We start from the raw sequence: 27,405 nt of genomic DNA, 5'->3' as shown, positions 1-27,405 counted from the left end.
ACCAGATTATTATTATGTGCACAATGAGAGGTTCTATCTATAGAATTCTTTTTTGGAGGGGGCTAATTTATTCTTTCATTTGTCCAAGCAGCATGTCTCCATCGGTCTATTGATCCATCTGTTCATAAATTAATTTAATGCAAATGTAACTGACTTAAATTGGTAAATAATATTACACAAAAATTTCCCTTCATGAAAAAACTCCATAGTGTACTAAGGACAGTAGTTTTATCAAACATTATCACATTTTTTAGAAGCTATTAAGAAAGTGCTGCCTTCCACCTCGCTGAGCAGTGATTCCTTTACAGTTTAACCTGTCAGCACTGGAATCTGTTCAAGTCTGTTTTCCTTCTGTCTAAACCTTGAAAGCATAGTACATAAGGCAGGAGAAAAGCTTGAACCTTCCCATCCCCAAAACAAATTCTGTTCCAGAAAGCAAGAAGTTGCTGAAAATTTTAAAGCCTACATGGGATCTTCTCCTGTGTGTTACACTTTTTCATTTGTCTGGCTAACACATCGTGATTGAAGATTGGGAATCTGCCAATGCTGTCAATAATATTGGTGATTTTTTTCTGTTTGATCACAGTTACAAGGTGAGAAAAGTGGAACATTAAACTTTCTTCAGCCCCACAGGTTTTCCTAAGATCTGTTAGGAAACACAGTGGATGATTTTGGTAACCTGAGCCACATCATGGAAAGGACAGTTTGACAGTGAAAGTGAGTGTGTGCTTGCTGCTGGAGGAAAATCAATGGGAACCAACGTGATCCATTGTTATTCAGCACATTAGAATACATCGGTTGAGAATAATAGAGAATGGCAAGGAGGTCATTTTGCAGTAAAACATTTTTTAATATCACAGGCACTCAAAATGTGCTGTCAAATATCGTTATATAAAAGTGGAAACATTATTCATCATACAGAATGTCCAGCATTACCTTGTTATAGCTCTTTAGATTTGTTCATTTTAAAACTACATTAAAAAAAAAATTAAAAAAAGGTATCAAAATGCAAATTATAAAAAGACGCTCGAGAAAATAGATCTGCTGAAATGATACAATATACAAATATACAAATGTCTTCTTAGAACACAATGGACTATTTTAAAGGGATATCCTCTCTGTTTGCCTCATGGATATCTAAAACAGAACACACAGAAAATGATTAAAGTTTCTACAAGACTCACTCAGTCCACGTTGAGCATTTATGAATAAGTCAAACTCATTAAAAACATATGCGTTAATAATGCTTGAAGACCTCACACCACAAACATCAAATCACTTGTAGTTGCACTCATCTTACAATGATCCTTCATCAACATTCACCATCTTTACCATGAACAATACTCATGAGCGTGGCATAGTGGAATTCCTTTGAGCGTTCTTTGAAATAAGCGGTGCTTGAAGATAAACTTAAAGTGCCCATATTATGCTCATTTCAGGTTCATAATTGTATTTTGAGGTTGTACCAGAATAGGTTTACATGGTTTAATTTTCAAAAAATATATTTCTGTTGTACTGCACATTGCTGCAGCTCCTCTTTTCACCCTGTGTGTTCAGGTCTCTGTTTTAGCTACAGAGTGAGGCATCGTTCTTCTATTCCTTCTTTGTTGGGAGGCGCACATGCGCAGTAGCTAGGTAAGGATCACATCAGCTAGCTCTTTGTTTCTACAACTTCAGTTAGTACAAGGCAGGATTAGCCGGGAGACTTCTTCTAAACGAGGGCGCACTTCCAACTTTGCGTAGAATACCTGCAGAACAGGGACATGTAAGTAGTTCTTTTGTAGATTATGGTGAACTAGTGTGTGTTGTAGCCATGTTTTGCCATTGAAAACGAGCTAGCATGCTAGCGCTAGCATGCTACGGTTAGCCACCTCATCTCGGCTACTGATGTAGAAAGCCCTGCAGATTTTGAACAGCTCACCCGGAGACTGAAGGTAGAAGACATTCAGAAACCCGTATCTCACTCTAATATCTGTATCTAACTCATGGATGGATGTTTTTTTCCAAGTTTGTATGCGTGTGGAAGCACCAGAGACACAAAATAACACCCCAAATCCCAGAAAAAGTGATATTTTCATAATATGGGCACTTTAAAGCTTTAGTGTGTAACTTTTCAATATTAATGAACGTCTGTTACATTCAAGCCATTGCCAAATGAGATGCTACAATGCTAATTAAAAATGTCAGCTCCACACATCTCTCTCTGTATTTCTATGTTCAGAAGATTGTGTCGTCCGGTGACTTTCCCACGCAGAAACTTGAGTGAAGATAAATACCTCTTCTTTCATGTTTTTTTAATCCTCCGTGTCCTCCTTGGCTACTAGCAACTGCGTGGAGGAAGGGTGGGGGTAGTGCGCGATCACGGAAGGCTTGTATCATGTGGACACACTGACAGTGTTGTTGTTATTACTTAGAATTCCTCATGGGGGAGACAGAAACTACGCACTATAGCTTTAATTACTATTTAGTCACTTAACAGACAGTAGGTTAGCACAGTTGTTTTAAGGGAAGAAACTTCAATATATATAATTAGATGATCAGACAATGCAAATATGTATGTGTAAGTTCACATCTACTGAAGTACCTCATTACTTTGTTACACAGTGGTTAATAATGAGTGATATAGAGATGGATAACTACATAATGGTTTATGTGTTAATATGAACTTTCACAATTGGTGTGATTTGCTTGATCAGATTTTACAAAACAGTGGACTGAGTGAGATTAGGAGAAACTCCCATCATAGGCTCCTCTGGAATGTTTTTTTTTAATTATTATTTGGCAGAGGAAGGGAAATGACATGAAACATCAATATGCAAAATTGGAAAATGTGAAGAAAAACATTCATAGAATTGTTAGCAAACTGACATCACCACATCAATGCTTAAAAATGAGCAGTCTGTAATAACCTTTCATACCTTCTTCAAACACTATCTTCGTCACTTCTTTCTTTTCTTCCTATACTTTAACTTTTCACCCCTCCGTGCTAACCGCAGATCACCCCTACATCTTCCCCATGTGAGCAGTTGTGTTTCCCCACCCTGGATCTCTTGCACTCTAGCAGCGATCTCTCCCCGCCCTCACACTCCACATCATCCAGTAGGATCCTGACGCTGCGGTCTGCCTCCCCAAGTGCAGCCCTCTTCATCACGGCCAATGCTGTCGTGAAGCCGAGCTGTCGACACACCACAGTACCTGCTTTGCTGTTGAAAAGGTCATCGCAAACTGTCCCCCACTCACCACGGATAAAGATCTCCACTCTACCTCGATCTGACAAACCATCGGCGCTTACCAGTCGCACTGAGCCGACCCGCAGCCTTCTTCCTCTCTTGTGACCGCGACCTCTTCCTCGAACTCTCTTATATACTCGGTTACCCTCTCCTGCGCTTTCAAGCTTCTCTCCGAGCCACAGCCTCTCTTCCTGTGATTTAGGTAGCGTTGTGTTGATTGGTGGTCTCTGGGGCTTGAAGCCTGATGCCGTGGGTTTCTGGCAACAATATGGCGGCAGTGGTGTGGTCAGCGCTCCAGGAGGCTCAGGGTATCGTGCAGAGGTCAGAGCCATCTGGTGTCGTTTCAGGGATGTTGTGGATGGAGAAGGAGGATGTTGTGGTGAGGTAAAAGGTTGTGAGGTGGTAAAAGGGGCGTACTGATGGGGTCTCCCGTGTCTCCTGGTTGGAGGTGTGGTGATGATTGGGGTTTGAGCAATCCTAGAGTAGGCTGCAGTCATGACGGTTGTGAGATAACCTGATGGAGAGACAGAATCACCCTCTTTATTTGAATATATGTAGTTTAACAATGTGTTAAAGATGCTTATAAGGTAATTATGAAACTACTTCCGGCAACTGGTTAGCTTAGCTTAGCATAAAAAGAAAGAAAAGAGGGGGCTGGCTCTGTCCAAAGATAACAAAATCCACCTGCCAGTTTGTTAATGAAGATTTGGTTTCGGTGTCAGTTTTTTAATTGGCTTGGTTCTAACAGATTAAATCCAAAGTCTAAAAGCATCCATGAAGTCACTGTGTCTGGCAAAAAAAACATTTTTACACTTTGGTTTTGTACAAACAAGATATAATATGTTGATTAGTGAGCTTTAGAGGTGCTGTTAGCTGGATTTTGTTACCTTCGGACAGGCTATCTGTTTCCCCCAGTTTCCAGTCTTTATGCTAAGCTAAGCTAACCGGCTGCTGGTGGTAGCTTCATATTTATCATACAGATACAATCTTTTCATCTAAATCTCGGCAAGAAATCAAATAAGAATATTTTCTAAAATTATGAATATATCTTTAGCTAGTACACCAAATTGTTCATTTGAGAACATGTTTTACAAAGCTCAGATTTCACAAAAGCCATTTAAAGCAATGTAATCCCTGAAGACAGGCAAAGGAAAGACATAAACACAGACACACAAAGATGAATGTCCAAACTGAAGCTGATGCAGAACCATTTATTCAAAATAAATAATGCCAAAGTACCTGATTTTAATTTAAGGTACTGCAACACATAAATAAGCACCATTTATCCTGCTTTAGACTCCAGTACCAGCCAAAGAATATAATGCAAGAAATAAAGTTGCCACGTTTGCTAATTCCACTACCTGAGTTTGACACAAGCTTGTGTGAAAGGCTCACCCTCACCTTCTAAATCCGCAAAGGCAAATTTGTCCTCAATTTGCTTTCGGTCAGTAAACAGAACATGAGCAAAAGTTGAGACATTGGTACACTAATACTTTATATTAATTTTCCAACATTTACATTTCCATTTTAGCATTTAATGAGGTGAATACTACTAATCTGTTGTGCCCTCTTCAGAGACATAGCACATTTTATGTAATTTTTTTCTACTTTTCCAGTGCAAAGTGCAAAGACTGAAGCATTTAATTTAGTCATTTTTATGGATTGTAAAAAGTTTTTTTAAATAAGGCTACTTTGCCACAAAAAAACTGAATAATTTAAAATAAATACATTACTTTCTCATTTATAAATTAGACCACTGGCTATTTTACTGTATTTTTTTATTTCCTCACTTTTAAGCATCTTTTAATCATATTTCGATTTTCACCATGCAAGAAAATACTTGAGAGCTACTGTAGGTAGTTCATCTCTAACATACTGTGCGAGCTGCAATAAAAGATTACAGACTAGTTTTAAGTTCATTCTGATGCTGTAAAACTAGTATGGAGCTTTGAATAAATAATGCTATAATAGCCAGTTGTGAGCTATAATTAAGTTAATTTCTACCCTTCAGTATTTTAAACTGATATACAAACCAAAAATGAAAAACAAAGTAAAAAAAAAAAAAGCCAAATCATAGTTACATTAATCCAACTTAGCTGCCAAACTATATTATTTAATGTTTTCTATTTCTATATGATTGTTTGTAAAGGTGAGTCATTAAGTGTCCTGTAACGGGCATTTGTAGCAAGTAAGACTAATTAATTTAAAAGTGATTTGATTTGATCAAAAAGGCAAGTTATATTAATCATTGAAGGTAAATAAATTGCACAGCATTTAGTTAATTTAGCTATTAGCATGTTAAAATGTAAAGCAAAAATAAAGCGCAGAAGGTGAAACCACCTGGTTTGACACTGGTGGCCTCACCGCGCATCAAGACACATATTCGTGTGGGTTCACCGGTGGATTTAATGTTAGTCCTAACAGTTGATTTAGTGGTTATGTAAAGAGTGGGCCTAGTGGTTGGGTAATCAGTGGAGCTGGCTCGGTAAACAGGTGCACCAGTAGGCCTACCAGTGGGTGTGGTTGTGGCAGGGGTTGTTGCCATGGACATCTGGACAGGTGTTGGTACGGTTGTTGATTTTATTGTTGTTGCTGAGGTTGTTTTTATTGTTGTTGTTGCTTTTATAGTTGGTTTTGTGGGCGCTGGGGGTGTTTTTCTCATTGTTTTTCTTGTTGTCTGTAATGTTGTTTTTCTTGTTGTTGCTTTTGTTGGTGGTAGGGGCATTTTTCTTATTGTTGCTCTTGTTGGCATTGGTGGTTTTATTATTATTATAGGTGACTTTCTTCTTGGTGGTGTTTTTGTTGTTGTTGTAGTTTTTCTTGTGGTTGTTGTAGGTACAGGCGTGGTGGTTGGCTTCTTGTTGATTACAAACTCTGCAAAAAAAAGGAAGAAATAAAGACATTTGAGCAGTGTCAAAAAGCCTATCCAGAATTTGATGTCCATACCAATGCACATTGACAAGATAATCAGAATTCTAGACACGATTATCTGATGAGGTTTTGGTAGAGTAAATATGGCTAAGAGTCTAATGTTTCTATAAAGAACGACAACAAATGGGAAAACACACTGACAGTGGAACAGAAGTTAACCATCTGCTTACCTTCTTTGGGGTAGAAGTGAATCAGTTTTCCTTTTATCTTAACAGGTGAAGGCTTGACCCTGCATTTTCCTGGTGCTGCTCGCCTATGTGGTCAGGAGAGAAAAAATAAGCACACACATGCAACCTATTATATCATTTTTTTTTTGAGTTTGAAGAAATGTTAGTGTATTCTAAGATCAGCTATTCTACTTTAACTAGAGCTAGACTGGACCGCCTTGGTAGCCGAGTGGTTACAGCTTGTGTCACTTAACCGGTTTAATTACAGCTGGGGACCTTTGTTGCATGTCATACCCTTCTCTCTCTCTCTCTCTCTCTCTCTCTCTCTCTCTCTCTCTCTCTCTCTCTCTCTCTCCCTCTCTCCCCCCATTTCCTGTCTCTCCTTGGTAAATTGTTGGGGCTTATTGCTGATACATTTGTATCCACGTATATAGCAGTCAATAAGCAACAAGAAAAATCAGTTTAGTTAAGTCCAAGTCTACGTAAAGTAAGTCACAATGACCAATGTCCCCATCACTACACTCTACATTTATTGCTGCAGTGATGTGTTGTAATGCTTAGCTACCTGGAAGGGTCAATTATCTTATAGATGACTCCTGCTCTGGCTGTGGCACTCGCGGCTCCTGTGGCTAAAAAATACAGTTCACCTAGAAAGATGGACAGAGGAAAGGGAGAGAGTGAGGCAGACAGAGATAGGTGGAGAGTAAAAGACAAAGAAACAGAGGGAGGTGTAATGAAGGTGGACAGCAGGGAGAATGGAAGGAGGGAGGGGATATGTACAATGAGTATGGAAGAGACATAGAGTGGCAAAACAGAGGAGATGGAACTTTTAAACTTTAATCTTCTCTGAGGCACTTTCAGGGGAGGGAGGAGATTGTTTAAGACCAGCAGCTTGTGCACAACCCTCTCCCTGGTAAATCAGCAGTCTCTTTAATACAAACCAGATTTAAAGTCAAATCGAACCCTCTACTGGGTCCTTTTGGTGGTAATTAATCATTATTAATGATTCCACAATTTAAAAAAATTACACTTTAGGAAACACTCTTTAACCATATCATTTAACTTTACATACATGTCCCACACCTCAATGACCTCATTAATGTTTACTTTTAATAAAGCAATATACTGTATATGATACAATGACTATTTGTTTGCATGTTGGTAGGTTCTTACCTGCTTCATCCTCAGCAAAAGAGATGATGTATTTGTAGTAACTGTTGATGAGTTTGGGGAATCTGCAGGTCTGGTCTCTTCCCATGCAGATCTCATTGTACAGCCATTCACCAGAAGTAACATTCTCCTTTAGAGACATCAGACGCCTAAACAGAAACAAACCGCACATAAGTATAAATATATATAATATTTATCCCCATAAATTCTTTCATATACATGCATGTTTATGATAAATATGAAATCCAGCCTGTGCACAATAGCTCGATATGAGTGCAGATTATTGCACTCCTTATTAAAAATGTTGTGTTTTTCCAGCCACACGTACTGTAATACTTGATGTTGCATTGGCTTCACTAAAGAATTGAAGGAAAAGGTGCGGCTAAAAAATCCTCAATCAAAGGACAAAGACAGATCTATATAATGTATTTTTTTTATTAGGCTTTGTATTGTAATGATGTTGCAATTACGGCTTCTACAAATTGGATCCTGGGTCTCTGCAGTTATCGGCGAGAATTTGTCTCAAGAAAATGTCTAAAGTTTAGATTTAAAAATGACGCAGAAACACTTACCCACTCATAAAATCCCCGAAGATGTAGAGTCCATTGAGGTTGGGCATCTGACAGCCTCTGTAGATGTATCCTCCCGTCACTGATTTGCCCAACTTGTGGGGGTAGGCAAAGATAGGCAAGATGTCATCTAGACATAGACATAGAACAACACACCAGTTTATCACAATAACAAGAAGACAAAACTATAGCGACCTACTGCTGTAAATATGCGTCATATTCAGAGGCATATGAAAAGTCACTTGAGCCCACAAACTTAAACTAAATTAAAATTAGCTAAAGTTATTGTTCACAGCCTTCAACAGTGACAGTACATATCATGTAAAAAATGTAATCCTTCTCAGTAGTGTCAATTGCAAAAAGTGAATGTGAAAAAAGTGAATGACAGCAGCCCAGAAAGAGTCCTCACCTAGCGAGGAGTTGTGACAGAGTTTGCGATCGTAGCAGCTGAAGCCTTCTTTGGCCCTCCATCCATAGTTGCCTCCTTTAAACATGTATTGACAAAGTTAGTGCAACTTCTCAGGGAAAGAGCTATTGTACCATTCTTTCTAAATGGAATTGCTTCACAATCATAGAGTCTATGTTTACAAAGCAGTAAATATACTGTGAAAAACCTTTTGGACTTGCAAAATTATTGTTCGGCTGTAATTAGATGTTTATTTCATGCCCCTTTCAGGTTTCTACGTAATCGGATAGCATTCACCCTAATTGTTAGGGAGAAGACTGAGATTAAGCTATGATGTCTGACTCACTGTCTGCGTGGTCTTTGAGAGAACAGTTGTACTGTATATGACATGAGGATGATAATGACACCCATCTCATATTTCTTATGAAAATGTTAAAAGAATCTTGAACACTTAAAATTCAGTAAAATCTCTCTCTAAAGTAAAATGTTGCTTCAAACTAAAATCACCATACCTTTAACAATAAGGTCCACCTCTTCATATTTGTTCTGGCCTACGTCACCACAAAACATCCTGCCTCCGCCCCGGCCTGTAGCAGGGTCACCGCGGTCAATGGAGCAACGCCACATATTGCGAACGCCAAAGGCATAAATCTCTGCACAGAAAGAAAAAAAGACATTTACATATTGACAAAAATAGCACACATCCATTGTGAGGCTGCACACAGAAACAAAAAAGGCATATATTTCTGGAATGAAAGGTGATTTTGCATCTGCCATAGTTTATTTATTTATTGTATTTAAAAATGGCAGTGTTTACTGAGTTATGTTTTCCTCTGTAAGAGAAGGACAGTCCCACAGCAGTCACATATTATGTGTGCTCATTAGAGTCTACATTAATATTTACTATTGTGCTATTGATCTTAAATATCCCATTCATTTTAAATGTGACCAGACATAATTATTCCACAGATATGGAACGTTTTAAGAGATTTACCGGGTCGTGATTCTTTTTCTCTCAAGAATGGGTTATCTGAGGGGATGCTGTACGGGGGGCCATCGTCATTGTTGTCAACATCAAGACGCAGCACCTTGCCGAGGAGTGTTGACCTATAGTCAACAGAGTAGACCAGAGAGTGAGAACGATTTAGAGAGGCTTCAAGACTGAGGTGACTGAGTGAGTGCTCATTTTAGGCAGATATAAAAAAAGCTTGAGCTCCTTGACCTGAATCTTTTCTTTATTTTTCTTTTCAACATATGTTTCACCTTTGACCTTACACTCTCCCATCATCCTCTTTTTCTACTTCTTGCAACACACTTCATCTTCCTCTGCATTAACTTCCCTGCTATTTATTTTCTCTCTTTCCCATCTTCATTGTTCTTCATAATGTCTTCCTCTAAATCCAACTTTCCTATCATTGGTTACTTTCCCTCACATTTCTCTCTTTCCATCCATTTGAACTAAATCAGGGGACTACAGATGAAAAATAGCCATTTGGCTAATTCTGGCTTTTTTAACCATGTTTGTTCATGTGTTTTATGAAATTGCACTGTCCCCTTCTAAATAAACCAATAAATCAAATCAAATCTCTAAGTTTGTCCTTTATCCCTTTCTCCATTTTCCTTTTTCTCTTCTCCTCTCTCATTTACTGTGCACCTTTCTCCTCTCTATGCCCTGGTCGCTCTCTCCATGTAACCCTTTTCCAGTCTTTCCAATCCTTCCTTTCACTCCCTCTCCCTCACTCTCCCTGTCTCTCTCTCTTTCCTCCACATACCAGTGTGTGGCAGTCCGCAATGTGTAGTGTCAATATTAGACTTGGCAGGCGCTATCCTCCCTCATTCCCTGAACAGCTAATACGGCCTGTCAACAAAACCCCTCAGAAACAGTTAAAGGGCCAAACTATAACCGTCTGGAGAAAAGCTGTCAGCATCTCAGATAAACCTGTTTCCTAAACTGTTGTTAACCTGCTGCTGATAAAATTCATCAGAGGGCGTCCCCAGTCAGTCACAGTTCTGATCAGATTTGTAGGCTGGTTTTGAGATAAACAACACCTTGGGTATTCCTGTTTAGCTTTAACCTCTCTGAGAACTTAAAAGATTTTTTTGTTTTGTTTTATATTAATATTAATTTAACTGTTTTAAATGTTTACCATAGTCCAAGTATTTTTTAGCTCCACAATTCACAGTGTAACTCTATTATGCATGACATTCTTGGAGTAATTGTGCAATGTGTGTACTGCAAATGAGCAGTAATATTTGCACTTCCTACCTTGTTGTCCTTTGGCTGTAATTAACATTTAAGCCACTGAGAGTTGATCAAATGAAAATAGAGAATGACAGTTGTAGCTCATAGCTAAATGTAGGGCAAGCCTTCATTACTGTGGAAAAAACACACATAATAGCGTCCACATATACATTTGCACAGACACAAACACACATCCCCTTGAGATACAGCTAGCCTATCTATCCTGTACAGGTCCTTATACTATAAAGGTCATGTGGTTTGAGAGGAGAGTAATGTTTACCAACACAGTAAAATACACATAATGCCCTGCATTCCCTTTAATACAAGCTCCTTATATAAACTATATGTGCACTGCTCTTGGCATAAACACATCCTGCCACCTCTCCTTGACTTTGGCACCCATTGGCACATGCCTGCCACCAGATGCTGATGTGGTTTATTCTTTTAGTTTTAGAGAACAATTGCACATACATTATGAAGTGGAACTCTACATTCAGTCCACAATTACTTCAAGTCTATTATTGGAAACGTATGTCCCTATTCATGCACTGCTCCTGCAATAATCTTTGCTGACATGCTTACATCCAGCCCTGTTTTCAATTACACAGTCCCTTCCAAAACTCTTCAGCACTTTTAATTTCAATATAATATAGACATAATTGAGATCTTCTCCATAAACCCTCTAGAATGTATAAATATTCATTATTGCAATCCTAATTAAAGAAGTGTTCTACAGGGCATATAAAGAATATTTTTTTGTGATAATTTGTGTGCACAAATGACAAATATGTACTGTTGGAATGATAATCTGCGTTATATGAGCAGGTTCCCAGCCCAGCAAGATCCTTAGTTTATGGGAATTTCCATAAGTGGAAGATAACCTGTCTTTGAAAAGCTATAATTTAAAGTTGCAACAGAGTAACTTGAAAGTCTCCACAGCTTTGAAGTCTAGCTTCTCCATAACTTTTCATTAAACTTAACTGGAATTTAATTAGGTAGGTCTTTAGGCAGAACTGCCTGGTTTTAACCAGACTTTGGTATTTTTTAATATATGTTTATGCAGCCAACATCTCAACAACATCAAGGTGTCTGGCAAAATTTTCTATGATGAGCACCTTTATCATTTAAAATTTTAACAACCTCCAAGAGTAATCAAAAGGATGTGCTTATCTTACTTTTGTAAATATTTTTTTTTATTACACATAAGGATGAAGCTTTGCAAGGAGAATTATTTCCTTTTCCTGTGCTCACTTAGATGTGCAGCTCATTTTCAGGTTGGCTGTTGTAGATGAAAAAATATTACAACAATGACTTACGACTTGAGGAATTTAATGTGACGTGTTAGGAAATACTGTAGGCAACGTAATCAAGCACCTAAATTTGTTAAATTATTCTTACTTGTTCTGTGAGTTGCCAAACTTTCCAAATGGGTCCCCAGCTCGGCCCCCATCACCAATGAAGATGTACAGGTACCCGTCATGGCCAAATAGAAGCTGTCCTCCATTGTGATTGGATGCCGGCTCTACCACCTCAAGAATAGTCCTAAACCAAGAAGTACAAGTACCAGAACTTACAAATATCCTATTACTAACTACTACTAACAACTAGTCAATGTCTATCAACACAAATCTAAAAACACGCTCTCTCTGTGTTTCCACTTGTGTTTCTCTGACTCTGAACTTCTCTCCCCACCTCTCAGAGGAGTGGTCTAGTTGGTTGTCATCATGTGCCGACAGTGTGAACTCGCTGATACGTATCCTCTCCTCCTTCTTGACAGACACAGAGTAGTACACATAGGCTTTTCTGACTGTGGTGATCCTATGCACGGAAAAGAAGCAGAAGAAGTCATACTTTACACACCCTGTTGGCACAGTGGCCTTTTTCCTTGAGAATTATGCAAAAAATTACTGATAATGTCTCTACATCATCATGAAAGTATGAACCTTGGGTGTAGGGCTATGCAGAGGAATCCCCTCTCGTCTCCAGCCCACGGTGATGTGAGGACAGCATGGGTGAGGTTAAGGAAAGGACGGTCGATCCTAGAGCCGTTGGCCAGATACACCCATACATAACCCAGCTGCTCCGCCACAAAGAATCGATGAGTCCCATCATTTGCGTGAATCATGGCCACGGGGTTACGGAGCCCGTTGGCAACCTCCTGCAAACACAGCTCCAGACATCCTTTGGGATCCTCACTTACCAACCCCAAGTTAGCATTTAGTGCTAGGGACAGAAAAGATGATACGAGAAATGAGAAATGAAGCCAGGAGTACTGTTAATGGATCTTTTTACAAAAACAGAGCAGAGTTTTAAGGGGCTGTATTATTAAAGTGTCAGTGTGCATGAGACTTGATTAGTACAACTTCCTTTCTCCAGGTTTCTTAAGGTTAGAATTAAAAATCCATATTCAGCTAATACAACCTAATGCCAGACTCCGGACCAAAACAAGATGTATATATATCCAGGCAATCACCTAGTTTTCTAACTATGCTTCTTACATATATAATATAATATGTCTTCAAAATCATGCTTTTACCCTACAGCCAACCTAATGTGCAGATTGGTCTGCACATTAATCATAAATAGACTGTCTTGTTAGCGCAAGTTCAGGTTCTTGCCACTGGGGAATTTAGACTTTCTTTTTTCTATGACAACCTTTTTGTTTATGTTGGCTGTTTATGTAAATAGAATGAGATGAGTTGTTCCTCAACTCAACCTCACAATTAGATCAACGTGTTCATTGGTGTGTGTGTGTGTGTGTGTGTGTGTGTGTGTGTGTCTGCTGCTGAACATAAACATATGTCCCCATACCTGCATTTGTCAATACATTAGGATAGCAGTACTGTTTATCCTTCAGCTCCAGAAAGTCGCAGAACTTTCTGCGATCTTCTTCTATCGTTGCAGTCATGTTGGCAAACTGCTGCGTCCCCCCCAACTCCTCCAGGAGGAGGCTGAGCGTGTACCGACACTGCTGCCAGTAATCGGAGCAGTAATCCCCGCATATTCCAGGCAGCATCCGCATTGGAGTGTTAGCATCCTCAGCATCATACAGGTGGGCGGCGTATGGAGAACACTCCTGCAAAAGTAAAGATGATTAAACAACAAAAACATTGAAAATTCTCTTATAATTAAGGTTACAAGGAAGCCATAAAAGCAGACATTTTTGTCACTCTGTGTAGATATTTTTCAGTGTCTATACTATTAACATGTCTTTAAGCCAATGTGTTTATCTCAGAGGTAAAGTGAAGGACATGTATGGATCACATAAATATAGAATTTGTGCACTTATTCCACCGCAGCTCCTCACCGCCTCACTATTACTGGTCAGGCTTAGGTAATACACAGGCTGTCTGAGTGCAGTCTGGTATAAATGGATCCCAGGAAGGTCCAGTCAGTTATTAAGTCACAACCACACTGTCCACACCCAGATTGGTAAGCTGCAGGCACAGGCAGGCACGACAACCAAACCATTATGTGGTCGACTGGTGCTCTTTCACTCAATGCCAGATCATCTCTTAACTGATCATCACCAGGGAACAGAGCCCAAAGCACAAAAAGCACAAGATCACTCATGAAATGTTTGGCAGAATACAAATATGAACAACCAACTGACTAGATGATTAACTGATCCAAGGCTTCCGGTTGCAGTATCTGTGTTTTGTGTGCCTAATGCCCATTGATGAGTTAATTTTGAGTGAGTTTTTGGCGTTTTAGCAAAATAAAAAGTAACTGGATGCAACAAGTTTAAATACTGTAATTAAGCACACATGACAAGAACTCTAATTGACAGTCCACATTGTACCCCTCGAAAGCAAATGTGCTGTTGTCCCTAATAAGCCCAAGGACGGACAAACACACAAGAAACTAGAACCTTATTTGTACACCTACACAGGCAAACTGTGTGTGGGACACTGAATGTGTGCTTATATTATTATGTTTGTGTAGGACTCAATAACCACACCATGTAGTGTTCATGTTGCGTTTACTGAACTGCCGCCAACCTTAAATTTACGACCCTTGCCGTAAAACACTGCTGTAAGCCTTAAAGGCACAGTAACTTGTCACCTGCAGTGCATAACATAACAGAGTCCAACAGGACACAATACTGAACGTTTTACAGATATAACATATACTGTACCTGGATCTACTGCTCATAAATCATTTGCACTTTTATTTCTTTATGCATGTCAAGCTAAAAAATCCCCATTAACTATGACACATTATTAATTATGAATACAATAGAGAGATGGAAAAGGAAGAAACTTACAGTATATGCCCGTGGGTCTGAGTGTTTATGTGACTCCAGGTTTGTTATACATGTCTGTGTGTTATTCTTTTATACTCATACATTTTGAAATTATTCAGTTTGTGTCAGGTAGTCCTATTAATTTAGTTTTAAGGCGTCTTTGTAATTGCAAAATACAGACTGTACAGACCTACTGATTTCCAGATTTTTTTATTGTGCTTTATTTTATTTATTTATTTATATTATACTCATTTATAATGACCCCATACTGAATGTAATAGCATATACAATAAGTAATTTCCGCATAATATACTGTATAACAGATAGAATTCCTCCTATATTCCTGTCCACCCTCGAGATTGGATCTTTCCAACGACACAATGTTGAGCCTGCCAGAACCACAGGACTTGTGTGTATTTTCAGGTGCTTTCTTGGTGCTCCGTGTTAAGGAGGTTGTGTTCTCTGTTCGGTTTGTTGGTCTGTTGGTTTTGTTGGTCTGTCCGCAGGATTACTGAAAAACTACTGGCCCGATTTTCATGAAACTTGGTGGAAGGTTGTAGCATGGGCCAAGGAAAAAAACACTTGGGAGTGGATCCGAATCACAGGCAGATACACAAATTATTTTTCACTTTTATTAACTTGCGAAATAGAGCATGGTCTTGGTGGAGGTCTGCACTCTCGGAGTGGCCTTCTACTTTAATATATTTTAGATCTGGCATTGTTTAATCCCTACAGTTAAAGGGGTGATAGAATGATTATATAGGGTATTTCACACTTTTCCTTAAGGTCTCCTAATAGGATATGTATCATTGGTTGGGCTAAAAATTGCCCAAATGCTATTTTATGGGCCCTTAACTACCCTGTGAATATGGCCCTATTTGCAACAAGAGCTTTTCTTCCAAATATGGTGTGCTCATGAATATTTAGATGAGCTGCGTGCTGATTGGTTTGAGCGAACCACATAGAAACACATTGGAGACGAGACAGCAGGTCTCATATTTCAGACACTGCAATGTTTTGTTACTAAATTCACTTCTGAGACTTTTTTATGCGAGAAATCAACTATATTAAGCTCAAATATGGGCCGTTTTACGAAAATTGATGGCTAATTGCAAATTTGGTAAGACGTGTCGGATTTCAGGAGGTCCACACAGTCTGACGAGACAGCGGAAGCCCCGCTGCGCTCCATACCCAGGAGAAAGTCACCGTTACTGGGTTACTGGACAACCGGGGCTCGGGGCGCCGCGGAGCTGCCCGGCTGCCGGCATAACTATAATATATTTACAGTTTGAATTTCGTCACGCCACTTATATAACAGCTACCCTAAGGTCTTACACAGCTAACGCTTGTGTCCGATTTCAATTTAATGCATTTTTGTGAATAGGAGGCGTTTCGTTAGCGGCTAGTGTCCATTCAATCCTATGGGTAGCTAAAGATCGAAGGTAGCTAGCTAGCTTCACTTTCGGTTTAACTATAATATATTTACAGTTTGAATTTCGTCACACCACTTACAGAACAGCTACCATAAGGTCTTACAAAGCTAACGCTTATGTCCGATTTCAATTTAATGCATTTTTGTGAATAGGAGGGGTTTTGTTAGCTGCTAGTGTCCCTTCAATCCTATGGGTAAAGTTTGCAGCTAGCTGCAGGCCCTGGAGCTCCGTCAGGGCCTCGGCATTTGGTAGTCCAGTCACCCACAAACGGTGACTTTGCACAGGTATGGAGCGCCGCGGGCTTCCGGTCGCTCACAGCGAGCTGGGGTCTATCAAGGAGGACACACCGGGCGGTGAGGCAGCACCGGCCGCTGTCACGTTAGCCTGCTGAGCTCCTGCTGAATTGCGACACACAGTCAGACAAAATTTGCAATTAGCCATCAATTTTCATAAAACGGCCCATATTTGACCTCTACATAGTTGATTTCTTGCATAAAAAAAGTCTCAGAAGTGAATTTAGTTATTAAATAGCGGACCTCTGGAGATCTGCGTGACCTAGCTAGATTCAGAGACTAAGCTGACCTCAGATCAGTGGTGTAGCCTATGCAAATGTTGGGGCGTGACAAAGAATAGGATTTGAGGAGTTGACGTCAACTTTTAGCTTTGTTGAGATTCGCCCGTTTTCAGCAGCAGTTTCAAATTGTGAGATTTGCAGAGGAAAGAGGTGTCAATGGGATTTGGAGGTTCTGTGTCCTATTTACCCTCCAAACTGTCGTTTTTCAACTATGACAAGGTAAAATCGGTTTTGCATTCTATCACCCCTTTAAGCTAATAACTAAGTTTAGTTAATAACTATTTATATTTATGGCTTTGTTTTATTTTGTCCTCATGCAACTTCGCTACTGTTGCACCTCAATATAAACCCTAAAATGAACCAAAGCTAAAAATAAATAATAGAGAAGCTAACTGTAACTTTGTTAAAGCACATGAAAGTACATTGCTGGGCAAAGAGCCTTCCTGGGAACAGTTTAGTAGGGCAAAACAAAAGCTGTTTTCAGTCTGAACTGCTGGTTCTAGTAATGAAAGCAGTTTCTGGAGCAATGTGGAGCAGATGGAAGCCTGATTGACTGAATTCATAGTGCTTCCTACAGTTTGATGTATCTTCTTTATTGTGCAGTAGGACACTGTATAGTAAAGAAGCAAGAATCATGCCAATGTTTCATATTAAAGGTGCCCTGCCATACAAAACCGTTTTTACTTGCATTTTTTAAAATATGTTAGGTCCATATGTGTTTGTGTTATGTTGTGAATGTGAAAATGAACTGCTATCTCCTTTGTCAGCTCTAGCCACTGAAAAGAAATAAGCAGAGAAATCAGGCCAATTACAAAAGCTGGTCAGTCTGACATCATATTGCCTGAGCTCATTACTATTCATTAGCTCGCCCAGTTGGGCTGGGTAAAGGATTCTGACAGCCAGGCTCTCATTGGCTAGCTGTTAGCCAATCAGATTCAAACAGCTTAGCTTGTTGAATATTAATGAGAACTGGCAGAAATCGAGCTGAGTCTTCCTGTAGGCTTTCTATACCACGCTAGAATGGCTTGAAACAAGGTAACCAAGGCATTTTTTTCCACAAAATTTTTTACAGAGTCCATGGTAGAACTTCAGACATTACCACAAAGTAATGAAATATGTGTGGCAGGGCACCTTTAAGGTGTCTGATAGTGTTTTATTCAGGAAAATGGGAGACATCTATGTAAAGTCATCACTGGTCTATGGCTACAGTGTCTTTACTTCTCCTGTTTGACTCGCTGAAGTTGAAACACCAGCTATTGTCAGTTCTGTTTTTGGCTCCTACTATAATAGGGTAGGATAAATGCATTTAAGTAGGAACAGCTGTTCCCTAACAATGCAGCCACTTCAAACTACTATAATTTGGTGGTAAAGTTGCAGTTCAGAATAAACTGAAATTCTGTAAATACAAATTCAGTTGTCTGCCTTCCTGACTCCCCATACTGCACTGAAAGGTCTAAATGGTGTTTTTTTTTATTTTATTTTTTATTCAACAGAGTCAAGGCAAACAGATGGCTGGTAAATGTGTGAACCTGGACCCCCAGAGAGTGCGGGGTAAAAAACAAAGTGAGATGAAGAAAAAAATGAGAAGAGATGTGACTGTGCCTTAACCTTTCTACAACAAATGGTCCCGATTTAACTAAATCATAGCTCGAGTCAGTTACTGAGTGAATGCAAAGCCTCAGTAGCTGTGATTGTGGTGAGAGAAGAAAAAAAAAACATTAGATTGTCAGATGCTGCGTGTCTGTGCCTTTGAGATTGTTGTGGTCTTGAAGTGGCCTTAGGTGGGATTTGTTGTTTTTTATTTTAATTATGAAATATACTCTATACTATTAAAAGACTGTTATAACACATATACACACACACACATTTCTAATTTTCTAGTACAGTTGCACAAACTTCAACTTCAGTTTCAGTCTTGGAGTTTATTGATCTCCGTTTATAGGTTTCTTTTCCTGTTTTTCAGTTTCATCAGTGCCTCCCTCTATATTTATTTTCACTGCTTTTCTCTCTATATCTATCTATCTTGCTTTTCCTTTCCTTCTCTTCTCTCTCTGCCCCTCTCTTGCTTGAACTTGATATAATGTATCCTGTACCCCTGGCCAGAGGAGGAAATGATTGTTTGTTTGGTCAGTTGAGCTCAGGGATGATGACAATCTCCCTCCTGTCTCCCTGACACGCACGCACGCATACACACACACACACACACACACACACACACACACACACACACACACACACACTTATTATGCTTTCTATTTGTCTCTCTCACCATCTATCTGTCTCTCTCTCGCTCTTCACTGTCTCTCTGATATCAGTGCAGGAAGCTCTTGCAGCGCAGCTGTAACAGAGGGCTCAGTGTGTTGGGTTTACCCAGGATAAGTACCTTGGCAGTGGGTTGATTTGACCACCTCCAGGGCATCTCTTACCTCAAACAACACAAAGTGGGACTGAGTGGGGCTCCAAAGAAGATTTTTATTTTTTATTGAAATATTTAAAACTCAAAGAAAGAACAGCCACACCGCTCAGTGCTATAGTCCACATTTTTTGACTAACCCTTTAGTAAAAATGTTTGTTTACTTTGAAGATAATTGTTCCTGTTTAATAAATTGATAAATTGTATGCCTGCAAAATAACAGTTTAGGAGCTTGGTAACTAAAAGTAGCTATGCATGTAATGTTGTAAGGAACCCTACTCTAAACTACATATTTACATTGTTCAGGACTCTGGCTTTATCTTACTCAAATTAGACTGTTCTAAGTCGTATTTGCGCTGCAGTGCTGTCATTACACACAGTCTGCACTGCGTGGAAAGAACCACATAATTACCACAGTTATAGAAACCTAAATTTAGGAGTCAGAGGATCTGTCACTGTATTAACATAGCGTATGATGTATTAAACTGCTAGGAAGTCTTTCAGTTAGTTTTTTTCCATTATTTGACTCTGTGAAGTGCCCGTTTGTTTTGGCTTCTGGAGAATGAAGATTTTATCTGAGGTAGCCTATATGAGCCAGAAAAAAATTGTGCTGCACCTCAATTTGCACTCACCATCTGCATGAAGTTAGTGTCTTAGATGCAAAGTCAGCATCTGATTATGCAATCAGTATGTTGGACTGGCTGGCCAGTAAAGGAGAGGTGGATCTGTTTAAAATTAGCATGCTCAGAAAAGAAATGGAAACGTAGTGATACTGAAATAGAAATACAACAACATTCCCAAACATTAACAAAGGCCACAATCCCAGGGCCTCATTCACCAATATCTTCCTACGTTTTCTCTTAAATATGTTCTTTAGAAAGTCCCTGAGACATCTGATTCATGACGTGTTCTTAAACAGCAGAATTGTTCGCAGGTGTGTTCTTAGAATGATGAATCCCAATGTCTTCGTAAACTGAAAGCTTGTGCCTGTTGCTCCTATTTAGCATAGGTACCGGCCCCGTTAAGTCCCATAAAAGGGCATGAGATGACAGGGCCGTCTGTGTGCACACACAGAAAAATGTCCAAAAGACTTGGCAAAGACGATGGAGGCCTCGACTCCAAAAGAAAGAAAAACTTTAGTAATGCTGAAGTGGAGGTACTGCTGCAAGAAGTTAACAAAATATGAGACATCATATTTATTGCATACTAAGCAGCAAATAAAACCGATGCAATGTAGTTACTCATGCAGTGAACGCTGTATCCGGAGAAGGGCGCAGAACCAATGAAGTAGAAAAGAAATTGTTTGATGAAAAAATTAAGTTCAAAACATAGAAGATACTCTTGGCGTACTTAATATTGGATGGCAGGGTTCTCTGTTAACATAATTGATGTGAATTGAAGGCAAAGCAAGGCAAGTTTATTTATATAGGCCTAGAACAACTCATACACAATGGCAATTCAAAGTGCTTTACAAATGAGCAGTAGTGTGTATTTATTAACAAACAAACGTATAATTATGTGAAAATGGAGGGAAATGTTAAATTTGAAATTAGAACAGATGAAAACAGTATAGCTACTTGTTTTGCGCAAACATGTCAGCTCTATATTTTGCGTAAGAGTGCTCTTGAGTGTGTGTAGATTCTGTTCTTACCTAAGAACAAATCCCAAATAAGAAAACATTGGTGAAAGCCAGAATCTTCATGAAAACTGCATAAGTGGGGTTTAATAACACATTTGTTCTTATGAACATTTGGGGAATGAGGCCCAATGATCACAGTAACACTATATAAGACAACACAAAATAAGTATTGAACTGTTCAGTGAAGATATTTCTGATGGGGCTATCGGCATGACATTTTCATTTTGCACTGTAAGTGTTGTGAAGATGTTTTATTATATTCAGTTTGTTAAAAGTGTTTGGCTACTGCTAAGAAACTGTTACTTTTTTGTATACTTACTTGCGCATAATGGGTCCTATCTTGCACTCAGCGCAATTGCCTTTGTACACCGACGCATGTATCATTCCTATTTTGCACCGCATTTTGCATACTTTTCCCTCCACAGACGCACGTCCCAGGGGCGGTTCAGCGAAAAGAGAAGGCATGTTCAGGCGCAAATGTTCCCCAGTGCTATTTTGCAGTTTCAGAAAACAATTCCGCCACTGACCAGGAAAAACCTGGTCTAAAGTCAGTGGCGCTAGTCTAAAGTCAGTGGCGCAGTTATTCAGGTGCTATGCACAACGCGCATACACTTTGCTTCTCTCATCTACACAGACGCAGCAGTTCCCATTTTTGCAAACCATACATAATTACAAGGAAAAATATTACTGAAAATGAGCTTCAGGTGTTTGGATAGATGAGATGCACTTTACAGTACAGTCCTCAAAAAGTGTGTGTGGCTTGTTGTGTTTTACACAACATTTCCGGCGGGATTGGACACTCCGGCGGGATCTGGTCCGGGAGTGGCAATGCGCGATGCGCTCCTGGTGGAGCGGGTGGACGGAGATGGAGTGGGAGGAGGAGGAAGGGGCAAACCAGGAGCAGGTGGTGCGTTTGGAGGCCCACGCTGCATGGCTGCAGCAATCCTCTCCAGACTTGAGGAGATGCGCCCGAGAGGCTGCAGCAACATCGCCACCCGGCCAAGACGGGCATTTATTACTTTGCTGCATCCTGGACAGCTCCCGCTGGCGTGCGCCAGGCAAATCCGCCGTCACAATAGCAGTCCGCCATGGAACAATTCCACCTGCTCTTAAAGGGAATGTGAGATGACCCATTTTAGATTTGCGTCAGGCGCAAGAGTCATTTATCCCGCCGGTATAATAGCAACAGCGCCCGAGATCCGCCCACAAAAGTACTTGCTTTTCACTTTTGATACTTGCGTTTCAGATCATTAAAATAGGGCCCAATGTGTTATTCACTCATCATTGAGATTTCTATAGAATTAAGGTTATTTCAGTTTTCCCATCCACAACTTAGGGTAGAACAGAGAGATAATACGCTTGATAGGTAAGGTAAAAAAACATTCAAGTTCTTCGAAATCTTCTGATGATGTAGTTAAACCTTTAAATTGTAAATGTGGGATTACCAAAAAGGAAAAATGCAGTAAATGTGTTGTTTAATTGTGCTGCAATCTATTCAGTCATTCTGCTTCATGGTCTAGAGTCCAGGTAACTCAAGACTATGGCTGTCTCTTATGTGGGAGAAGATACTATGACAAAGTTTTCCAGGAATCTGGAAGGAATGAAGCATAGTGTACTCGTTGCGGATTTACTTGCACAAATTAGCAAATGTAAGCAAGTGAGTTTGTCAAAAATGTACTTTCAAAGTTTTCCCTTAAAGGATTTCCTCTGGATTTAGTTAGTCAGTTTATGTTCTTTATTTCAAACCAAGTTGAAAAGTTTATTGTACTGCATTATTGGGCTTGTTTAGGTTCATACAAAACACATGAACAATACTTAGGGCCCTATTTTAAACATCTAAGCTCACGGCGTGAAGCACATGGCGCAGGTGCGTCCAAATCCACTTTTGATAGTTTGACGGCGGAAAAAAGGGTCCGTGCGCCGGGCGCATGGTTCAAAAGGGTTGTACTTAGTGTCTTCATTAATTCATAGGTGTGTTTTGGGCGTAACATGCAATAAACCAATCAGAGTGTAATCTCCCATTCCCTTTCAGCCCAATCTCACGGCAGTTCGTGAAATGGTCACATAATTTAATCTATTGATTCGTGTACACGGACACGTTTATCTCCTTTTTTTTCGTCAGCACGTTTTTTTTAAAGTAATGTATTTCTATGGGAAGCATCTTTCGTGATCACAGTACGATTCATTAGGAGCGATTACAGTACGAGTAGTATGAAAGCCCGAAAATCCGCGTCGAAATCGTGTCCCCCGTGCCACGTTCCCTAAACCCAACCGTCACTTTCTTCTTTTACTAAACTCAACCATCCCGTTGTTGTCCCGCGTCCCGTTATTGTTTTCCTAAACCCAACCATCCCATTCTTCTTTTCCTAAACCCAACAGTCCCGTTGTTGTCCCGCGTGTCATGGAAACTTAAGCCCACCCACGACCTTTTCCTTAGCTTAAGGGGCCGTGTTCATTTCACGGAATTCTGTGAGATCAGGTTGTAAAAAAACATGCTGATCATCACGAAAAAAAGGAGATAAACATGTCCGTGTACACGGATCAATAGATTAAATTATGTGACCATTTCAAGAACTGCCGTGAGACTGGGTTGTCCCTTTTAAAAGCCAGGCGCATTTGTACCTCGGGACATTGCTATTATGATGGTGGATTTGCACCGTATTTTTATTTGTAATGTTTTCCATGTTTGTATGCTGCTGCGCTTTCCTGTGTCTGTGTAACAAGCACAGTGTGCATAAGCCTAAGCACATTTTACTAATTTGCTGTTAAAATGCTGCGTTATTGACTTTAGACCAGGTTTTTGTTGGTCAATAGCACGATGACTTCCCGCTGCCTCAAAATAGCAATTCACCAATAATTCACCTAAACACACCTCCCTGTAAGACCAGCACGCCCATGGGCGCAAAGATGGGCGCAGGTGCATTTGCTATTTAAACAATGCGGGATCTGGATGGGAAATTGACAACTGTGTCGGTCTTAAACTAGCAAAGACACTTGCGTCGGGCTTTGCGCTGCGCCGGGTGCAAGATAGGGCCCATAGACTGTGGTTTAGCTCTCCAAGCATGGGTAAGTGCTGTCTAACAGATGCCAACCTCACCATGTAGCCATTAAACCACATGTGTTGATTACTGTTTAGGTTCTTACTGACGAACCACACCACAGTTTTGTTTAGAGGGAGACAGAAAGTTGGATTTTCAGAGTGGTGGTTATAATGCTGCCCACTGAAATATAAATTATACTATTATTACCTGACAAAAAAACAGAGGAAAAATAAATTTAAATAAATTGCTCAATGCACACTGTGCTCATTTTTAAAGGTCCAATGTGTGGGAATTTCTCCCATCTAGCGTTGAGATCATATATCGCAATCAACTCTCTCGCGACATGCAGTTCAAAGTACGTATTACAGCTACAGTAGCCTTCACGCTTTTTTCTGATGATGCCGGTCTCTTGCTCTTTTCAATATCCTTTTACTGGGCGAAGAAGAAGACTCCTGTTCCTGAAATTTGGATTTTGAATACGTGTGGACCTCCATGTTTCCTTCTTCAAACTTGCCCGGGCCAGGAAGCTACGATACCCATTAGCAGCATTAGCAACACCTGTGAGTTTATCACGTGACAGTGAAAACGCAAATGGCGGAGCAGTATGTCCTGTATGTCCCTTACTGGCTAACGTATTTCAAGATGGCGCATGAATATGGAGCGTCTACCCCAGTTCATGCAAACGCAAATGTAAAATTTCAAGCCAATAGGAATACTTGGAATTGATGGTGGTGGTAAATATTCATGAAAAAGGACAAGTTTGTGAATGGGCAACACAGATTTTGATGATGAACAACTAAAAACATTACACACTGGACCTTTAAGACGTCTTACGGAGTAATACCTTGGACGCATAAATCAGGTTTCCGAGTTGGGACTGCAAACATCCGCAGCCAAATTTACACATTGCATGAGAGACATATTTAGGTTCACAAAATATGTGACTGTAGTCACTACTGTAGTCACTCCATAAAGTAGCTACACTAACACATAGTGGAAACGATTCATGTGAATCCCACTGTAAAAATGACTTTAGCAGGTGACATGTGTATATTTCCAGTATATTAGTATAGTTTCAGTTAAATACACAAATGCAATTAATTACAAACATTATCCCTTGAACATCTGGTTCCCAGGATAAGGAGAGCATAGCCACATAATCAAACATAATTATAATGATTCAAATAATGAAATGTTTCACTTACCTGGCAGAGGATGCTGCGTATGTACTTGGCACAGGTCACATAACCTGAATGGTCAAAATTGTCCATGATGGTGTAAAACTTGACTGATATCTCCTCATCTTTTTCCAGATCACAGCATCCAAATTTAGAATACTCCTTACAGAAGACCAGTGGCTGCCGGGGCTCAAACGGAGGCTTGTAGTCCAAACACTGGGGGTGACAGCACCCCCGTAAGGCATGGAGGAGCAACAGCAGGACCAGAAGAAGGAGGTAAGGGAGGACAGCGTGATGCAAATTACAAGTTTGTAGGGTCATGGTGTGAAAATGTCTTTCAGTTCAGTGTAGTTTGGCTCTTGACCCAATAATTCAGCAAATCAAAGCACTTTGGATTTAATATTACACTATATATGTGTGAGAAGAGTGAAGCCTTGTTGTAAGACAATGGACATGTTACTTTGCCACCGGCATCTGTCAAGCACAGGTTTGAGACTCAAAGTTAGCTTTGCTGAAAGAGTTTGGAGATTTGGATGTCCTCATGTGATGTCCCGGTCACTGCAGTTTCAGGCAACCCCGTGTGTGTGTGTGTGTGTGTGTGTGTGTGTGTGTGTGTGTGTGTGTGTGTGTGTGTGTGTGTGTGTGTGTGTGTGTGTGTGTGTGTGTGTGTGTGTGTGTGTGTATCAAACACACTGACCACCCAGCATCACACCTGCCTGCAAGTTGGCCAGAGACCTACAAAGCGCTCAGAGTCCAGGCATTATGCCTATATGGCAAGTAGGGGTCAAACTGATCCAGGTCCAGTGAATTCTTTTGATGGTGAGGAGATCTACAGTGCAGCTATCCGGGTGGTGTGTGGAGGATGGCAGAACCAATGTCCCAAGGTCCTGCTCATGTGGAGAGTTTCAGTTCCTGTCACTACAGTAGTGTCATATCTGCAAAAACATCTGTGGATCACAACACAATTTCTTGAAAGAAAGAAAGTGTCAAAATCTTCTAGTTACTGAAACTCCATTTCCATCAAAAATAAGTTATTTGCTGGATGCTCAGCAATCCTCAAAAGAAAGCAGTCCCATTGCTAAGAAGTAATCCAGCAGGGACGGAAGTTTAGACTTGCACCTTCAGCCGAAGTTAGTGCAAAATATTTACTTCCAGCTTGAAGTCACTTGAAGAGCCTCGCTGTGTTTGCCCTGGACATGTGCTCACTCGCTGCAGCCGACATGAGCCATACATACGGAGAGCAGGAGAGAGTGAGAGAGAGAGAGGTTCTTTCATTCAGAGACAGAGCCACGCTGCAGAACTTAGCTTAGTTCCCTCCCTCCTCTTTCTTTCCTCCTCCTCCTCCTCTCTTCTTTTCATTTGCTCTTTCACTCTCCTACAAAGACACAAGCATTCCTTCCCATAGCATGTGGTCTATATTGCCCTGAAGTTGCAACTTTCCAACTCTCCTCCCTCCCGGCTCTCCCCCTTTCAGCATTCCCAGACCTCCTTTCTGTCTCTGCCGTTTCCAGACTCTGTGTGTGTGTGTGTGTGTGTGTGTGTGTGTGTGTGTGTGTGTGTGTGTGTGTGTGTGTGTGTGTGTGTGTGTGTGTGTGTGTGTGTGTGTATGTGGTCAGATGAATCAGGACGTGTGCTGGAAGTAGAGACCAATGGATTCTCCAGGCACAAATCCAAATCTTTTTACTTTTCTTTAAAGAGCAGAGCTGGCCAACATTTGTATCTAATTGCATTGCTTCAAGTATTTGTAGCTGCATTATCTTCCTCTTGAATCAGCACAGAAAACCGTCTAACAAATAACTTGAAATAGTATAAGCACTTACAGTGTGTGCTCTTTGTTACGCGAATTTGGATATTGTCATTTTCTAATAACTTAAAGCGGCTTTAATCAATATTTTTGTATAAACACTGGATCACATCAGAACCAGAATCAGGTTAATTCCCAAGTAGCTTTTCACATACAAGGAATGTGTCTTGGTATTAACGGTCACAATAAGCATAGCAAGAGAAAAGGGAAAAGAAACAAATACTGTAAGTACTTGCAAGAATCTTGAATATAAATTAGAAATTTAAAATAAAACATGTAAAATATTTCTGTCAAAAAATGTAGAGAGCTATACAGTGTTTTAAAAAAGAGGACAAAAATACTGCTATGTGTGTGTGTGTGTC

At 40.1% G+C, this 27,405-nt stretch overlaps 1 protein-coding gene and 1 long non-coding RNA gene across 4 annotated transcripts in view; one reads left to right on the top strand and one right to left on the bottom strand.

Moving 5' to 3' along the window:
* LOC120549228 overlaps positions 1-27,405 on the top strand; it is an 84,387-nt gene that overhangs the window by 33,577 nt on the left and 23,405 nt on the right. For all 3 annotated transcript variants that reach the window (XR_005637360.1, XR_005637359.1, XR_005637357.1), the window contains exon 3: positions 25,375-25,515. This is a non-coding gene — a long non-coding RNA (uncharacterized LOC120549228). The remainder of the gene's footprint in view (positions 1-25,374; positions 25,516-27,405) is intronic.
* si:ch211-136a13.1 (HHIP-like protein 1) lies at positions 2,598-26,648 on the bottom strand. Its single transcript, XM_039785927.1, has 14 exons — positions 25,267-26,648; positions 13,527-13,791; positions 12,659-12,938; positions 12,408-12,533; positions 12,114-12,257; positions 9,468-9,580; positions 8,986-9,126; positions 8,477-8,551; positions 8,071-8,197; positions 7,502-7,647; positions 6,894-6,975; positions 6,332-6,414; positions 5,742-6,104; positions 2,598-3,744 (listed from the first exon to the last, which is right to left on the bottom strand). The coding sequence occupies exons 1-14, from the start codon at positions 25,558-25,560 to the stop codon at positions 2,987-2,989; spliced, it is 2,997 nt and encodes a 998-aa protein (XP_039641861.1). The 5' UTR covers positions 25,561-26,648; the 3' UTR covers positions 2,598-2,986.

Source organism: Perca fluviatilis, chromosome 2, assembly GCF_010015445.1.
Source record: "Perca fluviatilis chromosome 2, GENO_Pfluv_1.0, whole genome shotgun sequence".
Lineage (NCBI taxonomy): Eukaryota > Metazoa > Chordata > Actinopteri > Perciformes > Percidae > Perca > Perca fluviatilis.
The sequence above is the reverse complement of the archived record's forward strand: the minus strand, read 5'-3'. Positions and strand labels throughout refer to the sequence as shown.